Source organism: Rhinolophus ferrumequinum, chromosome 6 (genome assembly GCF_004115265.2).
Source record: "Rhinolophus ferrumequinum isolate MPI-CBG mRhiFer1 chromosome 6, mRhiFer1_v1.p, whole genome shotgun sequence".
Taxonomy (NCBI): Eukaryota; Metazoa; Chordata; class Mammalia; order Chiroptera; family Rhinolophidae; genus Rhinolophus; species Rhinolophus ferrumequinum.
The window spans coordinates 32,644,442-32,670,568 of NC_046289.1; the positions used below are offsets into that span (position 1 = coordinate 32,644,442).

Below are 26,127 nucleotides of genomic sequence, written 5' to 3' on the forward strand. Positions count from 1 at the left end.
TAAGCCCATTAATGTAATCATATAGGCCAGTATCCCAGGGAACAGAGGAGAGTAGAAAAGGGTGGGGAGTGGGTCTGAAGGAGTAAATAGAATATGTTCAGAACAAAATTAGTTTGAGGAGAGCAGTAAGAAAATAAGATACTAAAGTTGCTGAAAAGTCAAAGGAAGGGTTGAATTCTGTGAAGCTTTTTTTTATCCCTCCACCAGAATAGGAGAAATGAGCTAAACACTAAGGTAAAAAGTTAACAGAAAAAAAGTTACAGCTGTTGGAGGACATAAGAATCATTGATGGAGAAAATTTCTGAAGATTCAGGTGATCAGATAAAGAGTCAAAGTGGAGGGGTTGGCTTTAAACAGAAGGAAGAACATTTCATTCTCTCAGATTGGAAAGAAGGAGAAGCAGAAGCATAGTCATTGAATCTCTAGGTGGTGAGGGGAACAGAAGTCAAGAAATTCAGTGAGCTGACCACCTTGCCCTAATTTTCCCTAAAAAGAAGGTATGATCATGTGCTGAGAATGAGAGGGTAGGATCTGGATGAATTTTGAGGAGAGTTCTATTTCATTGAAACAGTCACTTGGGGGGCAAGGGTGGAGGGGAGAAGTAGGAATTGACCTAGAACAAGAAATGTTCTGAAAGCCCAGTTGGTGCTGGAGGTCATGCATTATATCCTGTGACTTATATGTATGACTGGGGGTTTTCTCCTCAGTGGTGTGTGTGCACAGCAGCCTGACTGTGTAAGTCAAGACAGCCAGTCGAAGGGTCATGGTTTTATCAGATTAGTTTCGTAGTGGGACAGAACCAAAGAAAAGGAGGCCATTGGTGATCATCCCTCAAAATCCTTCTTATACCAATGAGATCACTTTATTTTCTCCCTCTTCTTTTGGGTACTATTTTTCAAAAAGTGCTACTTGCAACATACTTAAACCCATGATAATGGTGGTGTTCTGAAAATTATTTCTGATGTTTAGATAAAATTCCTACAAGTATTATAATTAGAATTTTCATGCTGAGTACAGCAAATTTCTTCTGAAGGTTAAAGCAAGTGTCACATAAGGCATATAAATACAATTGAGGTTCCAATTTTAGTAAAAATTGTACTACTTTTATATACCTACATTCCACGTGGAAACCATCAGTGCTGTTTGCTAAATTCTTGCAAATTATAGCTAACGAATTAATGCTGTATTTCAAAAGGAAGAGAATTACATTGAATTATTGCAATGCCATTTTCTCTTCATTTTTTTCATTTTTCACCAATAGGATTAATATTTTTTAAAATGGTCAGTTGTTTCATTTTCAGAAATTATAACACTTTTATTTTTTACAAATAAAGTAAGCGAGAAAATGGCATTGTTAGAAAAGAGTGTCACATGCTATAGCCACCCCCACCCCAAATCTGTTCTTATTATTTGGAATATATTTAAATGTTACCCAGTTGAAAATTGTGCCTTTGTAGTTTTACTCTACCAGCTACATGCCAAGGACACTACATATGTGTGTCCTTGTGAAGGGGATGAAATATACATACCAAGAAAGACAGATTTTAATTGTACATGATGTCATCCTCCTAAAAATGAAGATTTCTGTGAGTCTATTATGTTCTCAGATTCATTTAACAAAAAACCACTCCCTCACTCCCTCGTTGTTGTTCTTGATTAGATGTGGAAAGATGTTTCTTGATTCTGTCAATATTATTAAGATAAACTAATTTCAAAAGTTTTCTTTCCATATCATGAAGAATAATAAAAGGAAAATAAAGAGGAGGGATGAGTCATGTAAACTGGTTACCATGGCCTTGACTGTAGTAATTGATCCATGGTAGACATTACTGCTGTAAAATTATTCATTTGGCTTTCTTGCAACTGTTTTCCCCATAACTCTCAAAGGAGGTAGGATAATCTTATCTACAGGAATTATTAATTCTCAGGCAATGCTTGAAATTCATTAACTGTACTTTAGCAGCTACTTTATTTTGGCTTTAGTAAAATAAGGATCAGAAGATGATACTTTATTCATACTTTATGTTTCTTGTCCTTGCATACAATCCATTAAGTCCAAAACTATAATTTCATATTGAACAATACAGGTAGATGCCTAGAATAACAATGTATTCTTGCAAAGTCTGAAAAAAAAATAAAGACCTGGTTTTCATGCAAATGTAGATTTTTTTCATTTACTCTTTGACTTCAATAAAATAATATTTATATGACAGTAAGACTAAATCAAATTGAAAATTCGCAGAAAGTCTCTCAGTTTGTAAAGGAAATGCCAACTAATTAATCAATAACCCCCAACTTTTAGTATCTTAACACAATAAAATTTTAATTCTCATTTATGTAACAATCCAAAGCAAGTGTTTAGTGTGCAGTCTTCCACTGGATGCTTCAGAGATCCAGAATCCTTCCATCTTTTGATGCCATCATTGCCTATGTGCAGTGGTCCTTTACTTTTCAGCTGACAACAGAAGAGTGGATCTTGCAGGGAAATTATACTAGGTTAGGCCTGGGCACAATGCCCATCATTTCTGCTCACATTTCCTTAGCTGGAGCTCAGTCATGTGGCAACTCCTCTCTCTAAAGGAGGCAAAGAAATGTCATTTAGCCTTGTGCAAGGGAAGAAGAGGAAACGGTTTGGTGATAAATTAGTCATCTGCCATAGCGATTGACTCTACGTCTTACCCTTATTCCCATACTGAGAACACAGAGTAGACAGTAGCAAGTCTCATCTAGGCACTGTTTCCAGCTCAAAGTTCAGGATATCCAGGTAATTTGCAGTCTTCTTTCTCAGGGCTGAAAGTCAAAGTGTTTGCTGTGAGACACGTTAAGGTTGAGATGCCTATTGGCTATGTAAATGGAGATGTTGAGTAAGTAGTTAGATATATGTGGTGTCTATATGTTCCACTCTGTCCAGGACAATTGTCTGGGAATAATTGTTAATAGCATCTTTGTCTCTAAAATGTGTTCAGTTTAGATGATAACATTATATGTATATGAGAGTGGAGTTTAGGGAACAGACTATGACTGCATAAAAAATGTTATTCTTTGAGGTATACCTGTTACTTAAAAGGATAGAATCTCAGGTTCTCTGACGTTAAGAAATTGGGAAGAGGATGCAGACAAGATGACTAAGGCTGGTTATTGGCCAGTGAGTAAGAAGTGAACCAGGAAAGTATGGAGGTCATATAATCTGGAAAAAAGAAGAAATGCTGGCTTCTCTCATGGAACTCGTAGTCTTCGGAGGTGGAATGGACATTTTAAAAAGTAAATTAAAAGTTACCTTTCTAGATTAACCTTCTATCTCCTAGTCCCAGGTACCTTTGGCTTCAAGAATATAGAACAATTCAAGGTTCTTGAGATGCACCATGCTCTTACTTTTCTGCACCTTTCTACTAGCGATGTTTTTGCCCATGGTTCCTTCCATCCCTTATTCCTTTGGTGAATTCCTATCCATTATACAAGATCCTGCTGAAAGGTTTGTGAAGCTTTCCCCAAGTCTCCATACCAGGCAATGTTATTGGCTTCACACAATTGACTATTATTAGTCACTTCCTCCAAGATCCATTCCATTTTCCTACTCCTCTTATCTGATGTGATAGGAACTAGAAATATTAATAACAAACACCAATCAAGAGAATACATATAATGAGACAAGCACTTTTCAAAAATTCTTTAGATACAGCAAAGTATTTATTACTAACAACTATATTACTATCTCTATTTACAAATGAAGAAAATGAGGCACAAAAAGGTTAACTCACCCAGAATCACATAGCTAATAAGTATATGAACCACAATTTGAACCTGGCCAATATGACACCAGAGCTTATATTCTTATCAAAGCATTGCATGTAGCTTAATAATTAGTATTTTAATAAAAATTGTTGTTTAGATATTTTAACTTAAAACCTTAAAAAATGTACATTCAATTACTAATGTTTTGAGGCATTAATAATCTTTCCTATATAAAACATACCATAAGATAGCCTCTGAAATTTCCAACTTCAGTTTCTTTAGAATGAACAAGAGACTGTACTGGTAAACATATGTACAACGACTTATTAATAAGCATATGACTCAACTGATGGAAGTAGGGGTTCACAGGTTGACCAGTTTAGAGTATCTGGTGTACTGTGGGCATTAGTCAGTGTGTTTGCCAAAGAGAGTGGAAGGTGATGATCAAGCTAGTCATGTTGATTAAGTGAAAGTCAATTAAAGAGGTTCTAGTCTGTTTAGTTGTATGCATTTGCATATCTTGTTGCAAATCACCTGTTTGTGTACCTTCATTCTTTATCAGACTGTAAGCAGCATGCCTATCCTGCACATAATAGGGGCTCCTTTAAATCTTTGATGAATTAATACACTGAATTACTCCATTGCATTGTAGTAACAGGCAAATGGAAGGGTCTTACCCCTGCTACATCCTTGAGGATGGGACATAGTCTATTTAAGTAAACTTTAATTGAAATATAGCTCATAGAGTACTTGATGAATTTTTCCAAACTGAACACATCCACGTAACCAGCACCTTGCTTGAGAAACAGCGCAGGAATCATGTCAGAAGCCCATCACCTGCTCCATTGCATTCATAACACCCCACCACCCAAGATTTAGGTACTGTATAGACTTAATATTTGGATTAGTTTTGCCTCATTTTTGGATTTTTGGAGTTAAGCAAGTGGAATTATACAATATGCAATCATTTGCATCTGGCTTCTTTCAGTATTATTTTGTGGGAATCACTCATGTTGCTGTAGTTGTGGTTCATTAATTTCATTGTAGTGTTTTCTACTGAATGAACGTACTTCAACTTAAACATTCTACTCTTGAACATTTGGGTTTCCAGTTGGGACTATTATGGACAGCTCTGCTACAACATCTTTGTAGGTGTCTTTTTATTTACATATGTACAGATATTTTTTGGAGGGGGTATATACCGAGAGTGAAATTCCGGAATCTAGTTTATCTTTAGCTTTAGTCAATACTCATCAGTTTTCCAAATGGTTGTATGAATTTGTACACTGACAGGCAGTTAATGAGAATTTAGCTTTTCTACATTCTCACCAACACTTGTTATTTTCGATTTTAGCTATTCTGGTGAGTGTGTAAAAGTAATGCACTGTGGTTTTAAATTGCACTCCCTTTGTGCCTAATTAAGATGAGCACTGTTCCATCTATTTAATGGCCATTTATATAACATTTTTTTTGTATAATGCTCATTTTTCTATCGGACTTGTCTTTGTTCTTAATGGTTTGTAACAATTCTTTATATATTCTGGACATGAGTTCTCTATTGGGTATTTGTGTTGAATATATCTCCCTTCATTCTGATTTGTCTTTTGATTCTCTTTGTGGTATCTCTCAAAGAAAAAAGAAGTCTTAATTTTAATATAGTTCCACTTACTCTTTTTTCCCCTGTATAGGTTACCACTTTTTGTTTGCTGTATACGAAATCTTTTCTTATCCCAAAGTATTAAAGATATTTTCTTATACTTTCTTATCATAGGTTTATGGTTTTTACCTTCCATATTTGGATCTGCAGTCTATTTAGAGTTGACTTTTGTGTATAGTGTGAGATAAAGGTCAAGATATATGAACCAGGAAGTGGGTCCTCACCAGACACAAATCTGACAGTAACTTGATCTTGGACTTCTCAGTTTCCAGAACTTTCAGAAATAAATTTCTGCTGTTTATAAGCCACCCAGTTTATGGTATTCTGTTATGACTAAGACATGTGCTAATACTGCACTACCTTAATTACTATAATTTTTAATAGTAAAATATGGACATTATATGTCTTTCAGTCTTTGACTTCTTAATTAGTATTTCTTTGGCTAATGTACTCTTTTGCATTTCCATATAAATTATAGAATGAATATGTTAATTTTTTCAAAAGATTCTACTAGGATTTTAATTTGGATTATAATAAATCAATGAATCAATCAAAGAAGAGTTTTTTCCACCTTAACAATAGTCAGTCTTCCAAACCATCATCATAGTTATCCCTGCATTTATTTAAGTCATTTATTTTTGTGTTCTCTATGCATAGTAAGTACCTGGAGATCAGCTGACCCTCAAAAATATGAACTCTCATATTCTCTGTCCTTCCACTCTTACGTCCAAGTCCGCTATGAGCTCTCATATTTTCCCCATTTATTTAATGTGATCCTCAATTAAAAATACTTATTTCTCTCCTCAGAGATATTTCCCTCAGAGCCAAAACTCTCTGAATGTCATCTCTAATATCATCTGTGCTTTCTAAGAAAACAAGACAGAAACTCTTCTCAATTTACTCATATTGTTATTTATGTTAGCAGAACACAGTCCTTCAATCACAGTAATATATAGAATATGAGGTTCTTCCACCCAAGGATAACACTGGCTAATGAAAATGAGAATATGATAGTGGGAGGTCTATCTGATGATATAAAGATACTTCCAAATAGAATAAATCACAGATACATATGTTTTAATTAATAGTAGGTTTGGTAATAATTATATGGATATATTTATATAGAAAGCTTCAAGTAAAGGGATCATATATTTAATACTCTCTAATACTCATATACAATTTTTCACAATTTGTGCCCCAGTAATGTGCAGAGCTGAGATCTCTTTAACCAGACTTTCCGATGATGACAGCTCAGACTTCCCTTCCAAGGGCTTCTGCTGGCTTTGTGTGTGGGCATCCATGTTTGTGGACAAGTGTGCGGTCATATCTTAATCATTTAAACAGCTCTACTCTTTTTTAAATTGTAGGTTCTAACTCCTGGCAATTGCAACACTAAAGAAACAGCCACATAGCTTCTCATACTCTTCTCTGACTAGAATAACTAATTACAGTTCAGCACTGTAGGGACAGAGTTATTAGCTAATCCTCAACTCTAGACACTGCAATTCAATTACTAGCCAGCAATGTTTAGAAGCAGAAACCTTGATAATTAACAGCAAATTTTCATCTTTTCTCAGCACAGCATGTGAGCAGTTGCCTCAAGAAGAAATAAAATCAAAACACAAATAAAAGCAGCACATGTATCATAGATCTACAATTATTACTGAGGGTCACAGAAGCCTCAGCAGGGTTCGATAAAAGGAATTTTTGACACCTATAAAATGAGGCATGTGTGTTACCATCTAGCAAGAGGTTGTGTTAGGAATACTTTAAAGAGCATAAAGTAGATTGCCAGTCTTATTTCAAAGTATTTTTTTATATTTTAGCGTCAAGTACCAATGTCTTATTTCATATATTTGAAGAAAGTTAATGCTGAAAAGAAGTAAGTCCAGCACCATCATCACTATTTAAATAAAAGAACTAAAGTCCAAAAAGATTATGGGACTTGCGCACAAGGTCACGTGGATAATTAGAGCCCTGGCTGGGACTGGGACTCCAATCTCCAATGACCCATCATTGCTCTTTCCCCCAGACCCCCCGAAACATCAAGTCTCCTGCAAAGAAAGTTCTCAAGTTGGAAGTGGCACTAATCATTAATTTTGCTTCTCGTAGCCGTTTACTAAATTAAACACAAAATAGTGTATATGGTACATTACTTTCTACTCTGAAAGGCAAGGACAGACTGTCTCCTTTGCATTATCTAAATGTATTAAACAAATTCTTCTGTTGGAATAGAGTAGGGATGGTCCAAAGAGGCAGAACAAAGTCACTGGCATGTCTGTTTTTACTTCTATGGAAAATTAAAAAATCCAAGTGGTGAATGAAACAGGAGAGATTTCTGCCCCAGAATTTGGTTATTTTACAATCAACAAATACTTAGAGATTCCCGTCTCAATTTATCTGGGTGAACACATCCTATATTTATGTCACTCGTTAGATTCAACATAAGCTATTGATGTCTATTGTACAAGGAATAGCTACTTCATCGTGATAAAATAGAGAATTATTTACCTTAAATTGATGTGTAAGTACACCTGATGTGTAGAAAGGCTGCGTGGCTTGGCCAAGTTTATACAGATAGTCAGTGTCAGAGATTTTACACAAACTCTTGCCTCCTGACTCGCAGTCATCTTTTTTTTTTTAAAAATTGCTGCACAGTTTTAATCTAGAAATAATAGATATGGCATGGGGGAAATGGAGAGTGAATTTAGAAACTGGGGAAAGTAAGTTCTAGGTGCAACTGTGAATGACTGGCTGTACGTCCAAGGGCCTAATCACTTTAACTCCTCTGAGTTTCAGCTATCAAATTTCACAAAATTAAGAAATACTCTAGAATTATTCCATTTTTTTGTACACTTGAGGCTAACTGTAAAAGATTGAAAGAGTAAATATATAATCTAGACTAGATATGCATTTCTAAGTCTTTCTAGAAGATAACCCTCCAATAGCGAAAAACTATATTTTCCAGCAGTGAAGAATTTGTATGTGTGTTATTGAGTAAAAGCTGCATTATTGTTTTAGAAATCAAATGCAAAAAATCCACACGTATTTAAATAAATACACCAGAGTTGACTTTACAAACAAAAGCTATAGAAATTGCTTTCATTATGAAAAAAATATCTGTAAGGTTATTGTCACTGCCCTACCTCAGTAATTGTTCTCCCTGAGGCTCAGCAATTATCTTACAAGGCAAAAGCTAAAACCACATATTAGATGTGTTCCTGGGGACAAAGGAATAGTATCAAATGAAATCTAATAGGGTAATATAGTTGAAAGTGTATTGTAAAGTACAAAACAAAATTACACATAACATTAGGAATGTCGGCACGGAATAGTGGAAGGAACGTTGGAATTGGCATTAGGAAATAGATTTCAGTCCCAGCGTGGCCAATTACTAGCTAAGTGAGCTTACACAAGTCACAGAACTTCTCTGACCCTCATCTGTCAAATAGGGATTATAATAATTGCCCTGCCTGATTTATAGAGTTCTGGGGAGAAAGTGAGGGAACATATACTAAAAAGTGCATTGTAAAATGTGTTGCGTTTGCCAAATGTTAAATAATGTTGTTTTCTACTTATATACTGGAGTCCTATTACATATTCATATGTATAATCTTCCGTGCATTAAACTTCCAGCCTAGAGTCATAACTTTTGGCATATGCCATTATTAAAGTAATTCAACCTCTTTTATCATTTAATGTCTTTCTCCCAGGCCTTTGATCCTTAGATCCTTTTCATCTCTAAATTTAGATCAGGAATTAATTCTTAAGTCAAAGTAGCCTAGTCTACTCAAGTCCAGTAGACCCCGGTTGGAAATTTTGTTATACACTCATTGGGTGTATAAACTTGGGAAAGATTTTTAAATCTCTCTAAGCCTCAGTTTTTTCATCTATAAAATGGACTATTGTGAACATTAAATGAACAAATAATCCATGGAAAACACTTAGTACAATTCCTCTAATCCTGGTATGTTTATTGCAATGATTCCAAGATGAAAACATGTGGAAGCAATCACTATTGTGACCAGAATAATTATGTTCTCCAGACAGTGTGGTCAGATGGTTCATTTATGGCACTCAGGCAATACTGCGGGTTGTAGTCTTGCATTCCCAACAAAGCATAATGGTGATGGTTTTCTTTATTAGTTTTGTTTCTTTGAACTTGAGTGTACTAAAAATTCTATGCTAAGAACTTAGAAATAAAACAATTTAATTCTTCTAAATTTTCAAATGCTAACAAATAGATGGCAATTGCAGTGGTACTGGATATTAGCTTAAATGCTAATAGTGAGGCTGTGCCACCATTTATTCTACAATATGTGGAATTGACTTAGCAGGAGTGGAAATAAGTAAGGAAATTGATATTCGAGACTTGGAAGGATGGAGACAAATATTTTTCAGTGACAAAACATTTAGTAAAGTTGCTACCTGCGATTGCCTTCTGATGCTGTAGTTCCTTTGGAAGCTTTTGGAAAGCAGAACATTAGTTGGGGGGGGGGGGTTGTGACTGGCTACATTTATCAAGGCATGAGAAGAAATAGGTGATCTCAGACAAGAGTTGACTGGCTTGTAAGCAAGTACGGGAAAGAATCGAGAATAAGAAAAAGCAGAAATAAGATTGGAAGTCATTGTACAAAAAAGTCCATTATCACTCAGTTTTGTGGCAAAGATTAGATGTGACCTCCCACCAAGCCTGCTGGCTTCAATGCAGCTGCCATTATGGAGAGTGACAGAGTCATGGTACCAAGAAAGCAAAGGATTAAATCAGGCTTGAAAATTACATCTATGAAAGAACTTTTTGTGAGGTTCCAGGTATGTGGAATTGACGGTAAACATATCAGAAATTTAACGAAAATTTCTGAGAGCATTACATTTCCACAGAAACCACATGCTTGGACTTAAAAAATTGTCTTTCTAGTTTATAGGCCACCATGCCAGGCTTCCCCAACTCAGAAAATGGCACTACCATTTATCCTTTTGCTTAGTCTAAAGGGAGACTTTTTTTTAATTACTCTTTTTCCCTCAGATTGTTCATCCAGCCCATCTGCAAAACCTGTCAGTTTTATAGGCAAAAGAAATCCAGAATCTGACCACTTATTACTACCTACATTTCTACCCCCCGGTCTGAGTCACTAGTATGATGTCTCACCTGAACTACTCAAAAAGCCTCCAAATTGGTTACTCTCCCTCTATCCTTTCCCCCTTCCAGTTTATTTTTCCCACACAGCCTGAGAAATCCTTTTAGAGTAGAAGTGAGATAATGTGAATCCTCTGCTCCAAACTCTTCCATGATTTTTCTTCACATTGAAATCCTAAGTCCCTGGCCTCCTATCCAATCTCCTCTCCAGTCCTTCTCCCCATGTTTACTAAGTGGCGCCCACTCTTTCCTCCGTACTGTTTCTCAAACGTGAAAACATTCTCTCACCTTACAGTTCCCTCTCCCCACGGCTGTCTTCATGGCCCACTTCTTCATTCCATGACTATCTCTGCTCACATCACTTCCTTGTAGAGACTCAGCCACTCGACCATCACTATGCCCTTACACTCTTTATTTTTCTTCGTAGCCCGCATCACCACGGGACATTATATGGCATGTTTAAGGGGTTTTGTTTTGTTTACTGATGTATACTAACTCAAAAACAGTCTTGAACCTAGTAGGTGTTTTACAGTTATTCATAATGTGAATGAATATCTTGCTTGCTGCTGCATCCCACCATGAGTAAGTGTCACAAAATCATGCTGTTAGGGTATAGGATACGATGGACCCAGTTCTACCTGGGGCAGTCAGTGAAAGCCTCTGAGCAGGGCCAGTGTCATGGATGTTCCACCTGAGCAGTCATGCAGGGCCTCCTTAGAAACGCCCTGCTCTTGGTTTAAAGCTCTGCTGTTGCTGTCATGAAATTCTTAATAACTTTGAATAAGGATCCTGCATTTTTTAAATTGAGGTATAATTCACACACCATGCAATTCACCGTTTTAAAGTATAGATAGAATTCAATGTTTATTTGTATATTCAAAAAGTTGTACAATCAGCATCACTGTCTAATTCCAGAACATTCTTACCACCCCCAAAAGAAACCCCATACCTATTAGTGGTTATTCACCATTTCCCACTTTCCCCATTCCCTGGAAACCATTAATATACTTTCTGACCAAATTTGCCTGTTCCGGATATTTCACATAAGTGAAATCGTGTAATATGTGACCTTTTGTGTCAGGCTTCTTTCACTTAGTATAATATTTTCAGGGTTCATCCATGTTGTAGCATGTAGTAGGTTGGTGCAAAAGTAACTTCGGTTTAAAAGGTTAAAAATAATTGCAAAAACCGTAATTACTTTTGCACCAACCTAATAGTACCTCATTCCTTTTTATGGCTAAATAATGTTCTATTGTGTGGATAGAGCACTTTTGTTTGTGGATTCATCAGTTAATTAATATTTGGGTTGTTTCTACATTTTGACTATCATAAATAATGCTGCTGTGAATATTCATGTGCAAGTTTTTGTGTGAGTGTATGTTTTCATTCCTCTTGGATATATACCTAAGAATGAAATTCCTGGGTCATATGGTTACTCTGTATTTAACTTGTTGAGAAACTGCCAAGCTGTTTTCCACAGAGACTGTACCATTTCATTTTCTATTCCTTGCAGCAATGTGTGAGGGTTCAAATTTCTCCACATTTTCCCAACATTTGTTATTTTCTATTATTAATAACACTTGGTATTTTTTGCCTATAGCCATTCTAGAGGATGTGAAGTGCATCTCATTGTAGTTTTGACTTGCATTTTCTGAATGACTTAATGATGTTGAGTATCTTTGGGCATTTGTATGTCTTCTTTGGAGAAATGTCTATTCAAACCCTTTGATTCTTTTAAATTATTTCTTTTATCTGTTAAATGTTGAGCTGTAATAGTTCTTTATATATCTGGATACTAGATCCACATCAGATATATGATTTGCAAATGTTTTCTCTCATTTTGTGGGTTCTTTTTACTTTCTTAATAGTATCCTTTGAAGCAAAAAAAATTTGATTTTTGGTAAAGTCCAATTTATTTATTTAATTATCTTGGAGTTGGCTTGATATTTAAATATCTAAGAAACCTTTACCTAATTCAAGGTCACTAAAATTTGTGCTTTTATTTCCTTCTAAGTATTTTACAGTTTTAGCGCTTACTTGTACATCCAGGTCTTTGGTACATTTTTGAATTAAATTTTGTATATGGTACAAGGCTGGTGTCCATATTCATTTTTTGTTTATGAATATTCAGTTGTTCCAGCACCATTTATTGAAAAGATTAATCTTTCCTTATTGAATTGCCTTGGCACCCTCTGTCAAAAAGCAACTGACCATAGATGCATGGGTTTATTTTTGAACTCTTAGTTACATTCAATTAATGTATATGTCTCTTTTTATGCCACACTGTCTTAATTACTGTGGCTTTGTAATAAGTTTTAAAACTGGGAAGTATGAGTCCTCCAATTACATTTTTACTTTTTGACATTGTTTTGGCTATTATGGATCCCTTGTATTTTATCTGAATTTTAGGTCAGTTTGCCAATCTCTGAAAAATAGGCAGTTAAAATTTTGATAGGAATTGAATTGAATCTACAGCTCAATTTGGGTTTTTTTTTTTTGTCATGTTAACAATATTAAGTGTTCCAATCCATAAACATGAGATGTCTTTCTATTTATTTAGGTCTTTTTAAATTTGCTTCAATAATGTTCTGTAGTGTTTTGTGTATAAGTGCTGCACTTCTTTTGTTAAATTTTTTCCTAAGTATTTTATTCTCTTTGATTCACTGGCAGCAAGTTTTTTGGCTTCATCTTCAGATGGTTCTTTGCTAGTACATAGAAATACAACCAGTTTTTGTATTGATTTTGTATCCTGCATCCTTGCTGAAATCCCTTATTGGCTCTAATGGTTTGTTTTGTGTGTATGTGTGTGTAGATTCCTTAGGATTATCTTGTATGTGATCATGTCATCTCCGGGATAGAGAGAGTTTTAATTCTTCTTTTTCATTCTGGATGTTTTTTATTTCATTTTCTTGACAATTTCCCTGCCTAGAACTTTCAGGACAATATTGAATAGAAGAGATGAGATGGTACATGCTTATCTTTTCTCTGATCTTAGGGGAGAGCGTTCAGTATTTTTCCATTAAGTAGGGGGCCCTGCAAATAATGTAGCTGGTCCTGCCTCATAAAGAAGAGCACAGTTGACCTGAGTGTTAAAGGATAAGGAGGAGCTCCTCAGCAGGTGAGAAGAGAGGACGATGTGTGCAACATCACAAATTCATTCGGGACCTCAAAGTGACTCAGTGTGGCTGGTGTGTGGAGGTCAAATGAAGAGTGAAAGAAACAGAGGTTGGAGAGGCAGGTTCAATTGGACCACAGTAGGCTTACTCACTCTATTAAAGAGTTTTAACTTTATCCTGTGATTTTTTTCTTTTTTTTTTGGCCTGGACACTATCATATTTGATATGTAATAACAAAGAATGGAATGAAGGAAAATGAGAGTAAAACTTGAGGCAGGACTCTGGGTGGTGAACACACAGTGTGATTTATGGATGATGTGATACAGAATTGCACACCTGAAATCTATGTAATTTTACTAACAATTGTCACCCCAATAAATTAAAAATAAATTAATAACAAAAAAAAAAAAAAGAAGAAGAGCTAAAAAAAAAAAAAAAAAACTTGAGGCAGGGAGGGCAATTCATGCACTACTGCTGCATTTGAGACAGTGAATCTAAACCTTGCCAGCTTTACCTTGGAGTCACTATATTTTTCAGTTTTGAAGATTTTGTCTTCCTTCTTGTGTTATTTTTGAAAATGAAAAACCTTTAGTAATGGAAACAGGTATTGAGGAACCTATTTTAGTGTTATGCTAATATCACTAATGGAGTTTATAATCTGTGTTTTATTCCTGATGAAAAAATATACTTTTTGTGTTTGTGATAGCCGGGAGAATTCAGATTAATGATCCTTTTTTATGTGGTAAAAAGAAATGGGGCCTAGAACATTTCATTAGTAAATTCAGTAATTCTAGAATGTTCTGCATTTGCATTTTACCAACCAGCCTATCCACATTAGGCATTACCCAAAATTGAAAAAAAGCAACACCTTTTCTCCCTTCCTTCTTTTCTTCTTTCTGTGGAGGAGGAAAGATAATTTTCCATCTATCCTAGGCTGAGACACTCTCTGTAACAAAAGACAGATTAACAGGGGAAAAAACAAAGGTTTAATAATATGTATTCCTCTTGTATAACATTTCCAGCTAAAAACAAAAGATATTGGGGCAAGTGTAAATATAATGTAAAAGTCTCATAAAAAAGGGTACCATCTATTCAGTTTTCCTAGCTTCTCCTGTGCCTTCAATTTTTAAATAACCAGCTCAAGATAATCCTTATGCCAAAGAGATACATTTTGGAGGTAACACATTCTGCTACCTTCCTTCCTTCTTTCCTTCCTTCCTTCCTTCCTTCCTTCTTTCCTTCCTTCCTTCCTTCCTTCCTTCCTTCCTTCCTTCCTTCCTTCCTTCCTTCTTTCTTTCCCTACTCACCTCCCTTTCTTCCTTTTTCTTTACAGTAATCAATCAATTAATTAATTCCTCAAAGTTTATTTAGGACCTAAGAGACTGAACTAGATCATAACACATCATTTTTGTTACCAAACAGAAAGAGTTCTTCTCCCCGGTGCCAGCAGAGTCAAGCATTAAAACACTGAGATTTGCAGTGGAGAAATTAGTCATTTATTTGCAGAATGCTAAGCAGGACAAAGAGAAAGCTATGGCTCAAAAAACTCAACTCCCTGACCCAGGGTTTTAAAGGATTAGGGGGAACAGGTATGTAGAAACATTAGCTGGACACTTTTTTGTGTTTCTTTTTGTTTGTTTGTTTTTGTTTTAGTTTTGGGTGTACAAAGCAACATAATAGCTAGACATTTAATGGTCAAGTTTTAATTGTAAGATCTTGGAGCTTGGCCATTTATTTATGGTAAGGGACTTCAGCACCAGTTCTTCCTGGACAGCAGACCTTTTGCTTCTGAAAGGGTTCTGGTGTTCAAGTTCTGATTTTGTCCCAGTCCTTTGGTTGCCTATATGGGGTTGGGGGGCCAAGACTTTGGTTCTAGGTGCAGCTGGAGGTCAAAGTTCTCTCCTCTGGACATGCTTTAGCTGCATGACTTGCTGTTTTGGTTTGTTGTCTCTGAAAAGCAAGTCAGTATCTTGTTAAACAAGATAGGACCATTTTGAGCTAGTTCTGCAGTCCCACTTCCCCTTGGAGAGCTTATAGATTTATGAGTGACTGAAATAAAGCAAGGCCACCATATTTCAAAACTGAGTGTTATGCGTCATCCTTACCCTTCCTTCACACATCTAAATTTGTTGAATGGCCATCTGCCACAGCTTTATCACTGTGGCCTTTGTTAGCAAGAGCTTCTAGCATCTGATGTGGATCTGACAGTGTTTAATAAATACTGCTTTGTTGTATTAGTTCAGGTTGGAATGGAATGAAAGGACTAGAGTTAGAATTAGAGACTGAGTTTATAGAAATAGTGAAAAGAACCAAAGAGCCAAACCAACCAGATCCTCTAAGAGTCAGATGAACTGGAGCTGCTGCTTGATCACAGATACCAATAAATTCCTAGTCAATTCCCTAGATTCACAGATCTGGAAAGTGATGGCACATTTGAGAGAAAACACCACTATCCTCCGTCAAATTATAAAACACCGAATCTGTGTCATTAAACAAATGATTCTAACCCCTTTTTTCCTTGCCTTTATTGGATTTCAAAGTTCAGTACACATTCAAATTATTCGATTTTGATATCACTTTTATGATCAAATGCCCTACTTTTGAAATGGAAAGCTCAGTTGGCCATGTTCCCTGTTAAGTTTAAGAAGCTTTTATCATTTAAATAAATTAAACCTTCCTGCATGGTCTCTGCAAAACATAATGAGGCAAGAAGAAAAGCTTAAGTGAAATAAACCTCTCTGCTCATAGAAATGGTACAAGCTATTGTGCATCCTACCAATAAATGTGTGGCTGGAATCAGATTGATTTGTGATTTTTCTTTTTTAATTTTTGTCCTCAATTTTTCGTCATGTTCATCAGCAGTTTGATTTGCCATTGGGCAAAAAAATATGCACAGAGTACAAGTGCAGGGCTCTAGGTTATTAACACTGAGAAAAAAAATCCAAAATTACATTTTTAAAACTGATTTCTTTTGCCACCCTGCTGGTAACCATGTATGTACATTTTTTCTTTTACGTGGGTAATTCATGTAAGTTGATCTCCTATGAACTTGACTGAGATCTTTTTAACATTTTCTAAAATGATTTCTTTGTGAGTAGTTTTTTTATTTTGTTTTCTAGAGATAAAACATCATCATTTCCAAGGAATAATTGGGTAAAATTAATCTATATAACGACTGTATTGAATTAGCAGGAAACTTTTTACTTCTGTATGACACATTGCTCATATAAGAGTCATTTGGATTATGAAAACTTTTATTTAGTCTACAGATTCTTTCAACTGCCAAAGAGTAGCATGCAGATTTCTTTTTCTCAAAATAAAAACATGCTACTTTTGAAGGGTTTAACTATATAAAATTTATCAATCTTTCTGTTCTTTGATTAAATTGAACCATTCGTTCTATGCATGATTAAAAAGCTAAAGGTAAACACTTCTTAAAAGGAAAGATTCTGCAGACTATATTTGAGAATGCTCATGCTTGTAATGGTAATAGAGAATAATGGCCATGCTAATTTTATGATGAAACGTGGCTCCTTAGTGATGAAAACACATTGTTATTCAAATTTAGAGTTAAGGGTCATAATGTTATCTTCCAAACTCTGAGGACTTGTAGAGAGGGCCTGTTATTTTTAATGTTTTTGAAATACACTAAGTGGCATCCCTGCTGTTTTATTTTCTTACTTTTGATACAATGCCTTCTTTATAATGTAAGACAGAACAAAAAGCTATCATATTTTACATATAAGACATGTATCAACTGGTAATGGTACCTCAGTAGATTATTAGTCTTTAAACCTTGTAAACATGATAAAATCCTCTCTTAATTTTGCGTTTCTTTGTTTGTGCCTATATTCTCTTACCTTGCATTAAGAAAGTTTTGCATGGTCATCAGCTGGAAAATAAGTTCCTAATGGATGTTATTGCATGCTTAAAATGAAATTGTTCTGATTCAAGTTTTTTAAAGACTGATACGTGGGTCAAAGATTTGAACGTGATTCTACTCAGCAAGCGTCTGTTAACTGTTTACATGTGCCCGGTAGTGGGCTGGGTGCTGGGGAATGCCAGGAGATAAATGATGTGGCGTTTGCTTCCAAATGAGGAATTAGGAATAGATATTAATGATCAGTTATGATAATACAGATAACATTGATTCATTATTTAGAGAGTGCAAATAATAAAAGTAGTAGTAAACATCATCCTGCTTGTAATATTTGCGATTCATAGACCTATCACAAACCTACATTTGCTGAATGTATGAAAAGTTTATTGAATTAGTAAATACTTTTGTTGAGGTCTTTCAGTGTAACAGACATTGCTGTTGAGACTGGAGATATAGCAGTTAACAAAACGGACAAAAATCCTGTCCTTGGAAACAAATGAATCTAGCTCAGAGATGGTATTAGAGCACAGGAAAAATCACATTCTTTGAACTTGCCCTCTCCTTGCTTTTCGTAAAGGTAATAAATTTAATATACATAGAAGCAAGTTAAAAGTAAATACACGGGGCCTCCTCGAAGGAAACAAAAAGCTGTAAAATGTTGGCATATATTTGATGGAAGTAAGTCTACTGGCTTTGCCTTTGAGAGTGAGAAGAGTTTAGAGACTGCCTCCTTTAGCATTCTCCTCAGCTTTTCTGTCAAGGCTATCAATAACTCAGCAAGCCGAGCTTCAGTCTTTTGTTCAATTGCTGCTTTCAGGGATGCTTCTCCATGGCAAATGTTTTGGGAAGGGTTGCCTGTTGGGTTTGAAACTGCTGTATCACACCCTGCTTCACCCACTCAACTGTCTGGGCTTTCAGAAGGTCTAGAAGGAAGTGTCAAAGTTACCTTGCAGAGCAGCATTCAAGTGTAATGGTCAAGACTGAAATCTGACTCCTTGGATTTGTATCCTGGCCACTTCCTAGTTATGTGACCTAAGGCAAACCATGGAAACTCTGTGCCGTAGTTTGTTCTTCTGTAATATGAGAATAATAGGACCTATCTCATAGAGTAGTTATGACAGGACAGTTAAAATAGATAATATGTGTGTGGATGTAACCTTTTTGCTATATGCAAACTTTTTAGAACTATTTTTAGATAAGTCATAATTTCTGTTTTGCAGTCAAAAGAAATAAAATAAATTCAGTCTCATTCAGTAAAAGCCATCCAATCTGGTAATTTTTTTTTTTTTTTTTAAAAGTTACCTCTGGCCCTTTTTCAGAGAGCCAACTTGAGGATAGCAGCTCCTTTGTTTGGACTTTGCCCTATGTGTCGCTTCATCTGGTTATGGATTCATATACTTACTATCCTTTGTAATAAATAAATCTGTGATCTAGTGAGTGAACGGGTTTTCCTGAAGAAAAAAAAAATGGAAGGAAGGAAGGAAAGGAAAAAAGGAAGGAAGGAAGGCAAGAAAAACTTGCCTCTGGCTTAAAGCCTGATTATGGCAAGTAGATCAAATCCAAGAGTTATTATTTTCAGTTAGACTTCAGTTCAAAGTCTATCACTTGGGTCGGAAATTTTCTCAAGGCCTCTCTTTCCAGGCCCTTCCTTGTACCTGCTTCTACTTTCAGTGGGCTCAAGATTGCCTGTGAGCCTGTTGCTGAGAGAGGTGTGTGAAAGAGGGGCCAGCTGGTGGTCAGGGAAGCTGGAAAAGGCTTTTTTAATTGATGATTTACATGGGCATAGTACAATCCCTAGTCATCCCAAGCGCACAATCATTGTAAACATTTATTAGCCATTATATTGAAAATTTAAAAATAAAGCTTCTGGTCTAAGATACCTACAAATCCACAGACTTCAGGGACCTCAAATCTTTCATAAACTGTGAGCTTCACGTGGACATTAGAGAGATAGTAGTATCCTTGCCTATTACATACCAATAGGGTTGCCACATTTAGCAAACAAAAATACAGGACACCAAGTTAGATTTAAATTTTAGGTAAACAACAATAAATACTAAAGTATTTTAAAGTATAAATATGTTTCATTCAGATAAATAATATAATTTTTTATTAGTATAAGTAGTTCTAAATATTGTAACGATGTCCTACATTTTATCTGACATCCCTATGTGTTAGGCACATGCCCTCCTCCATGGGTAGTTTGAAATAGATCCTTTTTTTCTCCAAATGTGAAGACCACTGTCAATTACCACACTGCACCAAGGCTATGTCTATCTAAGGCTAAGTAACCACCTTTAAAAAAAAAAAATAGAAGGTCAGAGTCTAGTGTAAAGAAGGATGTGACCAATTTATGTTAGTCCCCTCATGGCAGTTCATGGAACCAAAGTGAGTGCCTTTCAATGAAAGAGGGTGAAATAGGAATAAAGTTCTGTGTTTCCATGTTAGAATCTGTCTGGTCCCAAAGAGTGTTAATATCTTGAAGGCTTACAACAAGCTCTGTTTATTTAGGAAGTGTAAGAAATATGTCAACCCTTTGAAAGTCTTATAATTAAACTGTTGGAGATTTGATGTTAGACTTCGAGATTAGTATTACATCTTCTAAGAAGATCCAATTTCATGTTCCACTAGACTGGGAAAACTGTGCTGGTCTTTACAGATAGTTATTGAATTTAGAAAATATTTATTTTAAATTTCAAATTATTACTACATGATAAGCTGAATTTAATGCATCAATCTCAATTTTAAAAATGTACCCTTAGAGGATTGCTATCTCCCTGACTTTTTTGTTAAAAGTGACCATCAGTAGTGTTGGTTTCTGGTATAAAAATCACTGATTATGTCTCTCCTGGAAGCTGCTGAATCTTCAAGAGGTGATGAAAATGGTTTCAAATAAAAAGTATTTTATGAGAGTTCAAGAGAGAGAACCAACATATTTTAAGTGTCTATTATATGCCATGGACTCTGTACTTCACATGTATTTCTTTTCCTTTTTTTTAAATTAAAGTTTATTGGGGTGACTAATCTAAGCAACAACTTAATGAGAGAGGGTGATGCAGGTAAGTAATTTTGCTATCATCATAAAATTGTCTGATTCTGAAAGCACTGTAACTCCCTTTTAAATTTGCCTCACAGCCCTCACTGCAGTTATTTGTTCTTCAGAAGGACTCTCTGAGCAAAAATCTCACACTATTAAATTTACTTCTAACTCTTGATAATATAAGTGGTAATAGGTAACCTTTTTTTATTTCTCTTGATGGAATTATAAGTTCCTATATTTTCAAATATTTTTAATAAAATTATGTTATTTGTGGATACCATCTAATATCACATGCACTATGTATTTAACTTTGTTTAAAATTTAAAGAATATTGGAATTTGAAGAGTCCAACCTCCCAATCAGTGAAAGTATTACATGGATGACTTCCTTCCTTCTGTTTGAATATTTTAGTGGTGTGAGGTTCATGAGTTTTCAAGGCAGTTTATTCAATTAATTGGTAGCAGTTGAAATGATGTGTATATATTGAGGTAATATTTGCTTTCCAGAAACATTTACTTACAGATCTTAGTTCTGCCTCTGGAGCCATATGAATAAATTTAATCCCTCCTAATACCCAATCCAGGTGCTATATTGGTAAACTATCTAAATTTTCAATACTTTTTTAGTCTGGAAATCTTACTATTTGACCCTAAAACAGAAGATGGTATTAAAAATGGTTTGAATTTTACACACACACACACACACACACACCACACACACACACACACCGGAGGTACAAAAAAATGTATACGCATGACTTGTGTTCATCTTTGTTATTGGTATATATTGAGTATTATAATTTTAATACTTTTTTTTCCTTTCTTAAAATGTGTATACATTGTTTTGGCACCCTTTGTGTGTGTGTGTGTGTGTGTGTGTGTGTGTGTGTGTGTGTGTGTATAGACAATACATATATATATGCAATACATATATATGTATATATGTACGTATGTATGTGTGTGTGTGTGTATATATGTATGTGTGTGTGAGTGTATATATATATATGTATATATATACATATATATATATACACCGAGAGTGCTCAAAACAATGTATTCAAGTGGACCACTTGGACACTTTGGTCAACATTGCTTAAGCAGTAGTTTGCCATAATCAGAAGTGTATGAATGCTATGGTAACCCACCTTTGAGCACCTCTTGTAATTGCAGAAGTCAAAACATGACTTGGTATTCATCTTCTATTATTGGTATATATTATTACAATTTTAATACAGTTTTCCTTTATTAAAGTGTATATACATCTTTTTGGCACCCTATGTATGGATGTATGTATACACACACATACATATATATTAAAGAAAAACATACAAAAATAGTGATGTAGTCCAAGGAATTTAAGAGATAAATGTATATTTCTTTACCCGTATATGTATACACATATACATATTCTAATATATTTATATTTACATATTTATATATTTTCTTTTAAATAGGAACATAAACTAGAAAGCAAGTGCCTCTATTCTGTTGTCTCTTTACTACATTCCCCGCTGATATGCAGGAAGTAGAACTAAGTAAGCTAAGTACTCTTGGTCAATGTTCCTATATTGAGTTTTAAGTACACAGCATCTGTTAAATGGCGTTGGAATTTTTCCTTTAAATTAAAGTTTATTGGGGAGACAATTGTTAGTAAAGTTACATAGATTTCAGAGGTACAATTCTGTAATACATTATCTATATCTTACATTGTGTATTCACCACCCAGAGTCAGTTCTCTTTCCATCACCATATATTAGACCCCGTTTACCCTCTTCTAGAGCCCCACTCTTAGCCTCTGGTAACCCCTAAACTATTGTCTATGTCTATGAGTTTTTGTTTTTAAATTTGTTTTCTTGTTCTTTTGTTGTTTTCAGTTTTATATACCACGTATCAGTGAAATCATATGGCTCTACTTTTTCTGTCTGAATTATTTCGCTTAGCATTATAATCTGAAGATCCATGCATGTTGTCACAAATGGTTCTATTTCATCTTTTCATACCGCCGAATAGTATTCCATTGTGTATATATACCACAACTTCTTTATCCATTGATCTTTTGAAGGACATTTTGGTTGTTTCCATGTCTTGTCCACCATAAGTAAAGCTGCAATGAACATTGGAGCTCACATGTCTTTATGGATAAATATTTTCAGATTTTTTTGGGTAGATATCCAAGAGAGGGATTGCTGGGTCATATGGTAATTTCTATTCTTGATTTTTTGAAGAACCTCCACACTACCTTCCATAGTGGCTGCACCAATCTGCATTCTCACCAACAGTGCATGAGGGTTCATTTTTCTCCACAGCCTCTCCAACACTTGTCACTATTTGTCTTGTTGATGATAGCCATTCCAACTGGGGTGAGGTGATATCTCATTGTGATTTTTATTTGCATTTCTCTGATGATTAGTGATGTTGAGCATTTTTTTAATATGTCTATTTGCCATTTGTATGTCCTCTTTGGAGAAATGTCTCTTTAGGTCCTCTGCCCATTTTTCAATTGGGTTGTTTGTTTTTTTGTTTTTGAGTTGTATGAGTTCCTTATATATTTTGGATATTAGCCCCTTATCGGAGGCACTGTTTGCAAAAATCTTCTCCTATTCATTTGGTTGCCTCTTTATTTTGTCGATGGTTTCTTTTGCTGTGCAGAAACTTTTACGTTTGATATAGTCCCATTCATTTATTTTAGCTTTTATTTCCCTTGCCTTTGGAGTCAAATTTATAAAATGCTCTTTGAACCCAAGGTCCATAAGTTTAGTACCTATGTTTTCTTCTATGCAGTTTATTGTGTCAGGTCTTATGCTTAGGTCCTTGAACCATTTCGAATTAATTTTGGTACATGGTGACAGATAGCAGTCCAGTTTCATTCTTTTGCACGTGGCTTTCCAATTCTCCCAGGACCATTTGTTGAAAAGGCTGTCTTTTCTCCATTGTATATTTTTTGCTTCTTTGTCAAAAATTATCTGTCCATATTATGTGGATTTATTTCTGGGTTCTCAATTCTATTCCATTGATCTGTGTGTCTGTTTTTCTGCCAATACCATGACCATGATCTTTTGATTATTGTAGCCCTGTAGTACAAGCTAAAGTCAGGGAGTGTAATACCTCCAACATTGTTCTTTTTTTCTTAGGATTGCTTTGGCTATTCTGGGTCTTTTGTGGTTCCCTACAAATCTGATGATTTTTTAGTTCTATTTCTTTAAAAAATGCCATTGGGATTTTGATGAGGATTGCATTAAATCTGTATATTGCTTTGTAATACGGTCATTTTAAATATGTTGATTCTTCCAATCCAGGAGCACAGAATGTCTTTCCATTTCTTCCTGTCTTCTTCGATTTCTTTTAAAAATGTCTTATAGTTTTCAGCATATAGGTCTTTCACATTCTTGGTTAAGTTTATTCCTAGGTATTTTATTCTTTTTGTTGCAATTGGAAAAGGAATTATTTTTTCTTTCATTTTTTTTCCGAGATTTCATTGTTTATATAGGAATGCAATGGAATATATTTTTACCTTCAAAAATGATCTTACCCTATGTTCAAGGGTTTTCTCTGTAAAATCAACTATGTCTGGTATGGGTCACATCATTATAAATTTGTCCGGTTTTACAATCACGTTTTCAATATCTCTCCCCCACCACAGATCATTTTCCGTAAAATCAGCGATGTGAAGAAAGAGGAGGAGGAGCGCCTCAGGCAGAAGAATGAGGTAACCCTCAGCATCCCTGTGGATCACCCCGTCAGAAAGCTCTTCCAGAAATTCAAGCAGCAGAAGGAGCTGCGGAATCAGGGGGCAGCACAGAGTGACCCTGAGCGGAACCAGCTCCAGGTAGAAAGCCGCTCCTTACAGAACGGAGCCTCCATCACCGGCACCAGTGTGGTCACTGTGTCACAGATCACACCCATTCAGACATCTCTGGCCTACGTGAAAACCAGTGAGTCGCTCAAGCAAAACAACCGCGATGCAGTGGAGCTGAAGCCCAATGGCAGTGCTGACCCCAAATGTCTCAAAGTCAACAGCCCGATAAGAATGAAGAATGGAAATGGGAAGGGGTGGCTGCGACTCAAGAATAATATGGGAGCCCATGAGGAGAAAAAGGAAGACTGGAATAATGTCACTAAAGCTGAGTCCATGGGGCTATTATCAGAGGACCCCAAAGGCAGCGACTCAGAGAACAGTGTGAACAAAAACCCATTAAGGAAAACCGATTCTTGTGACAGCGGGATTACAAAAAGTGACCTTCGTTTGGATAAGGCTGGTGAGGCGCGAAGTCCACTAGAGCACAGCCCGGTTCAGGCTGACCCTAAGCACCCCTTTTATCCCATCCCTGAGCAGGCCTTACAGACCACATTACAGGAAGTCAAACACGAACTCAAAGAGGACATTCAGCTGCTAAGCTGCAGAATGACTGCCCTGGAGAAGCAGGTGGCAGAAATTTTAAAAATACTCTCAGAAAAAAGTGTGCCCCAGACCTCTTCTCCCAAAGCCCAAATGCCACTCCAAGTACCTCCCCAAATACCATGTCAGGATATTTTTAGTGTTTCAAGACCTGAGTCACCTGACTCTGACAAAGATGAAATCCACTTTTAATATATATATTTGTTAATATATTAAAAACAGTATATACATCTATATACATGTGTGTATATACAGTATATACATATATATATATATATTTTCACTTGCTTTCAATATGTTGAACACAATATGAATTTTGATATGTAAATATTGCATGTCCAGCTGGATTCTGGCCTGCCAAAGATGATTATTAAAAACATAGATGTTGCTTGTATATTATGCAGTTGACTGCATGCACACTTTACTTTTATTTATAATCTCTATTCTATAATTTTAGCAAGGTATGATTTTTGCTAATCAAGGCAATGTAATATTTGAAGAATCAGGGTCCAACCTGCCAATGTTGCCATGACAAATTTGATCTCAGGCTGAGTAAATTGAGCTGTCATTTCCTCACTTGTCTTGTTAAGTTAAAATTATAGATTAATGCCAAGGAAGAGTTCAACCTTATAAACTGCTAGTACCATTTTATGATCCCTTTCCATAGGATATTTTTCTGTAGCTTAGTGTTAGGTTATTTTCCCCAACAGGCAGTGTTTTCTCCATTTAAATGACTATTGTCAGATACCCGTGTGGGATACTGAAACCTCATTGCTATGGGTTTTGTGCATGAATTGCATTTTCGTTCAACTATACCTCTTTTTTCAACATTATACTTAAATAGTAATCATTGAATCCTATGTAAGGAAATCCCTATTCCCTCCATCTTCGAGAACAGCTGCCATCTTATGAGCTGATTTTATCAACCCCATAAATATTGAGCTATTAATATAGTGTATATTATTATAGAAATACTGCACCACAGGGTAAAAGGGCCTTTTAACAATTCATGTTAGAGATGCTGATTTTCCAGAGGTAATGAATGTTCTAAATTTGTGTTTCTGGTGAAGTTAAAGGCTCTTAGCAAAGAAACAAACAAAACATTTAAGCAATCATATCAAAATTTTAACTATCATGATATAAAATAAAAAAGAATGTAAACACACAAAT

General features: G+C 35.5%; 1 protein-coding gene across 2 annotated transcripts in view; it reads left to right on the forward strand.

Annotated features, from left to right (window-relative positions):
- Window positions 1-26,127, forward strand: part of KCNH5 (potassium voltage-gated channel subfamily H member 5) — a 281,080-nt gene that overhangs the window by 248,315 nt on the left and 6,638 nt on the right. The window contains exon 11 of one of the 2 annotated variants that reach the window (XM_033109621.1): window positions 24,202-24,817. In XM_033109621.1, the coding sequence (XP_032965512.1) occupies window positions 24,202-24,817 (616 nt within the window). Of the gene's footprint in view, window positions 1-24,201; window positions 26,059-26,127 lie in introns of those variants that run through there. The other variant, XM_033109620.1, reaches the window with a different exon arrangement.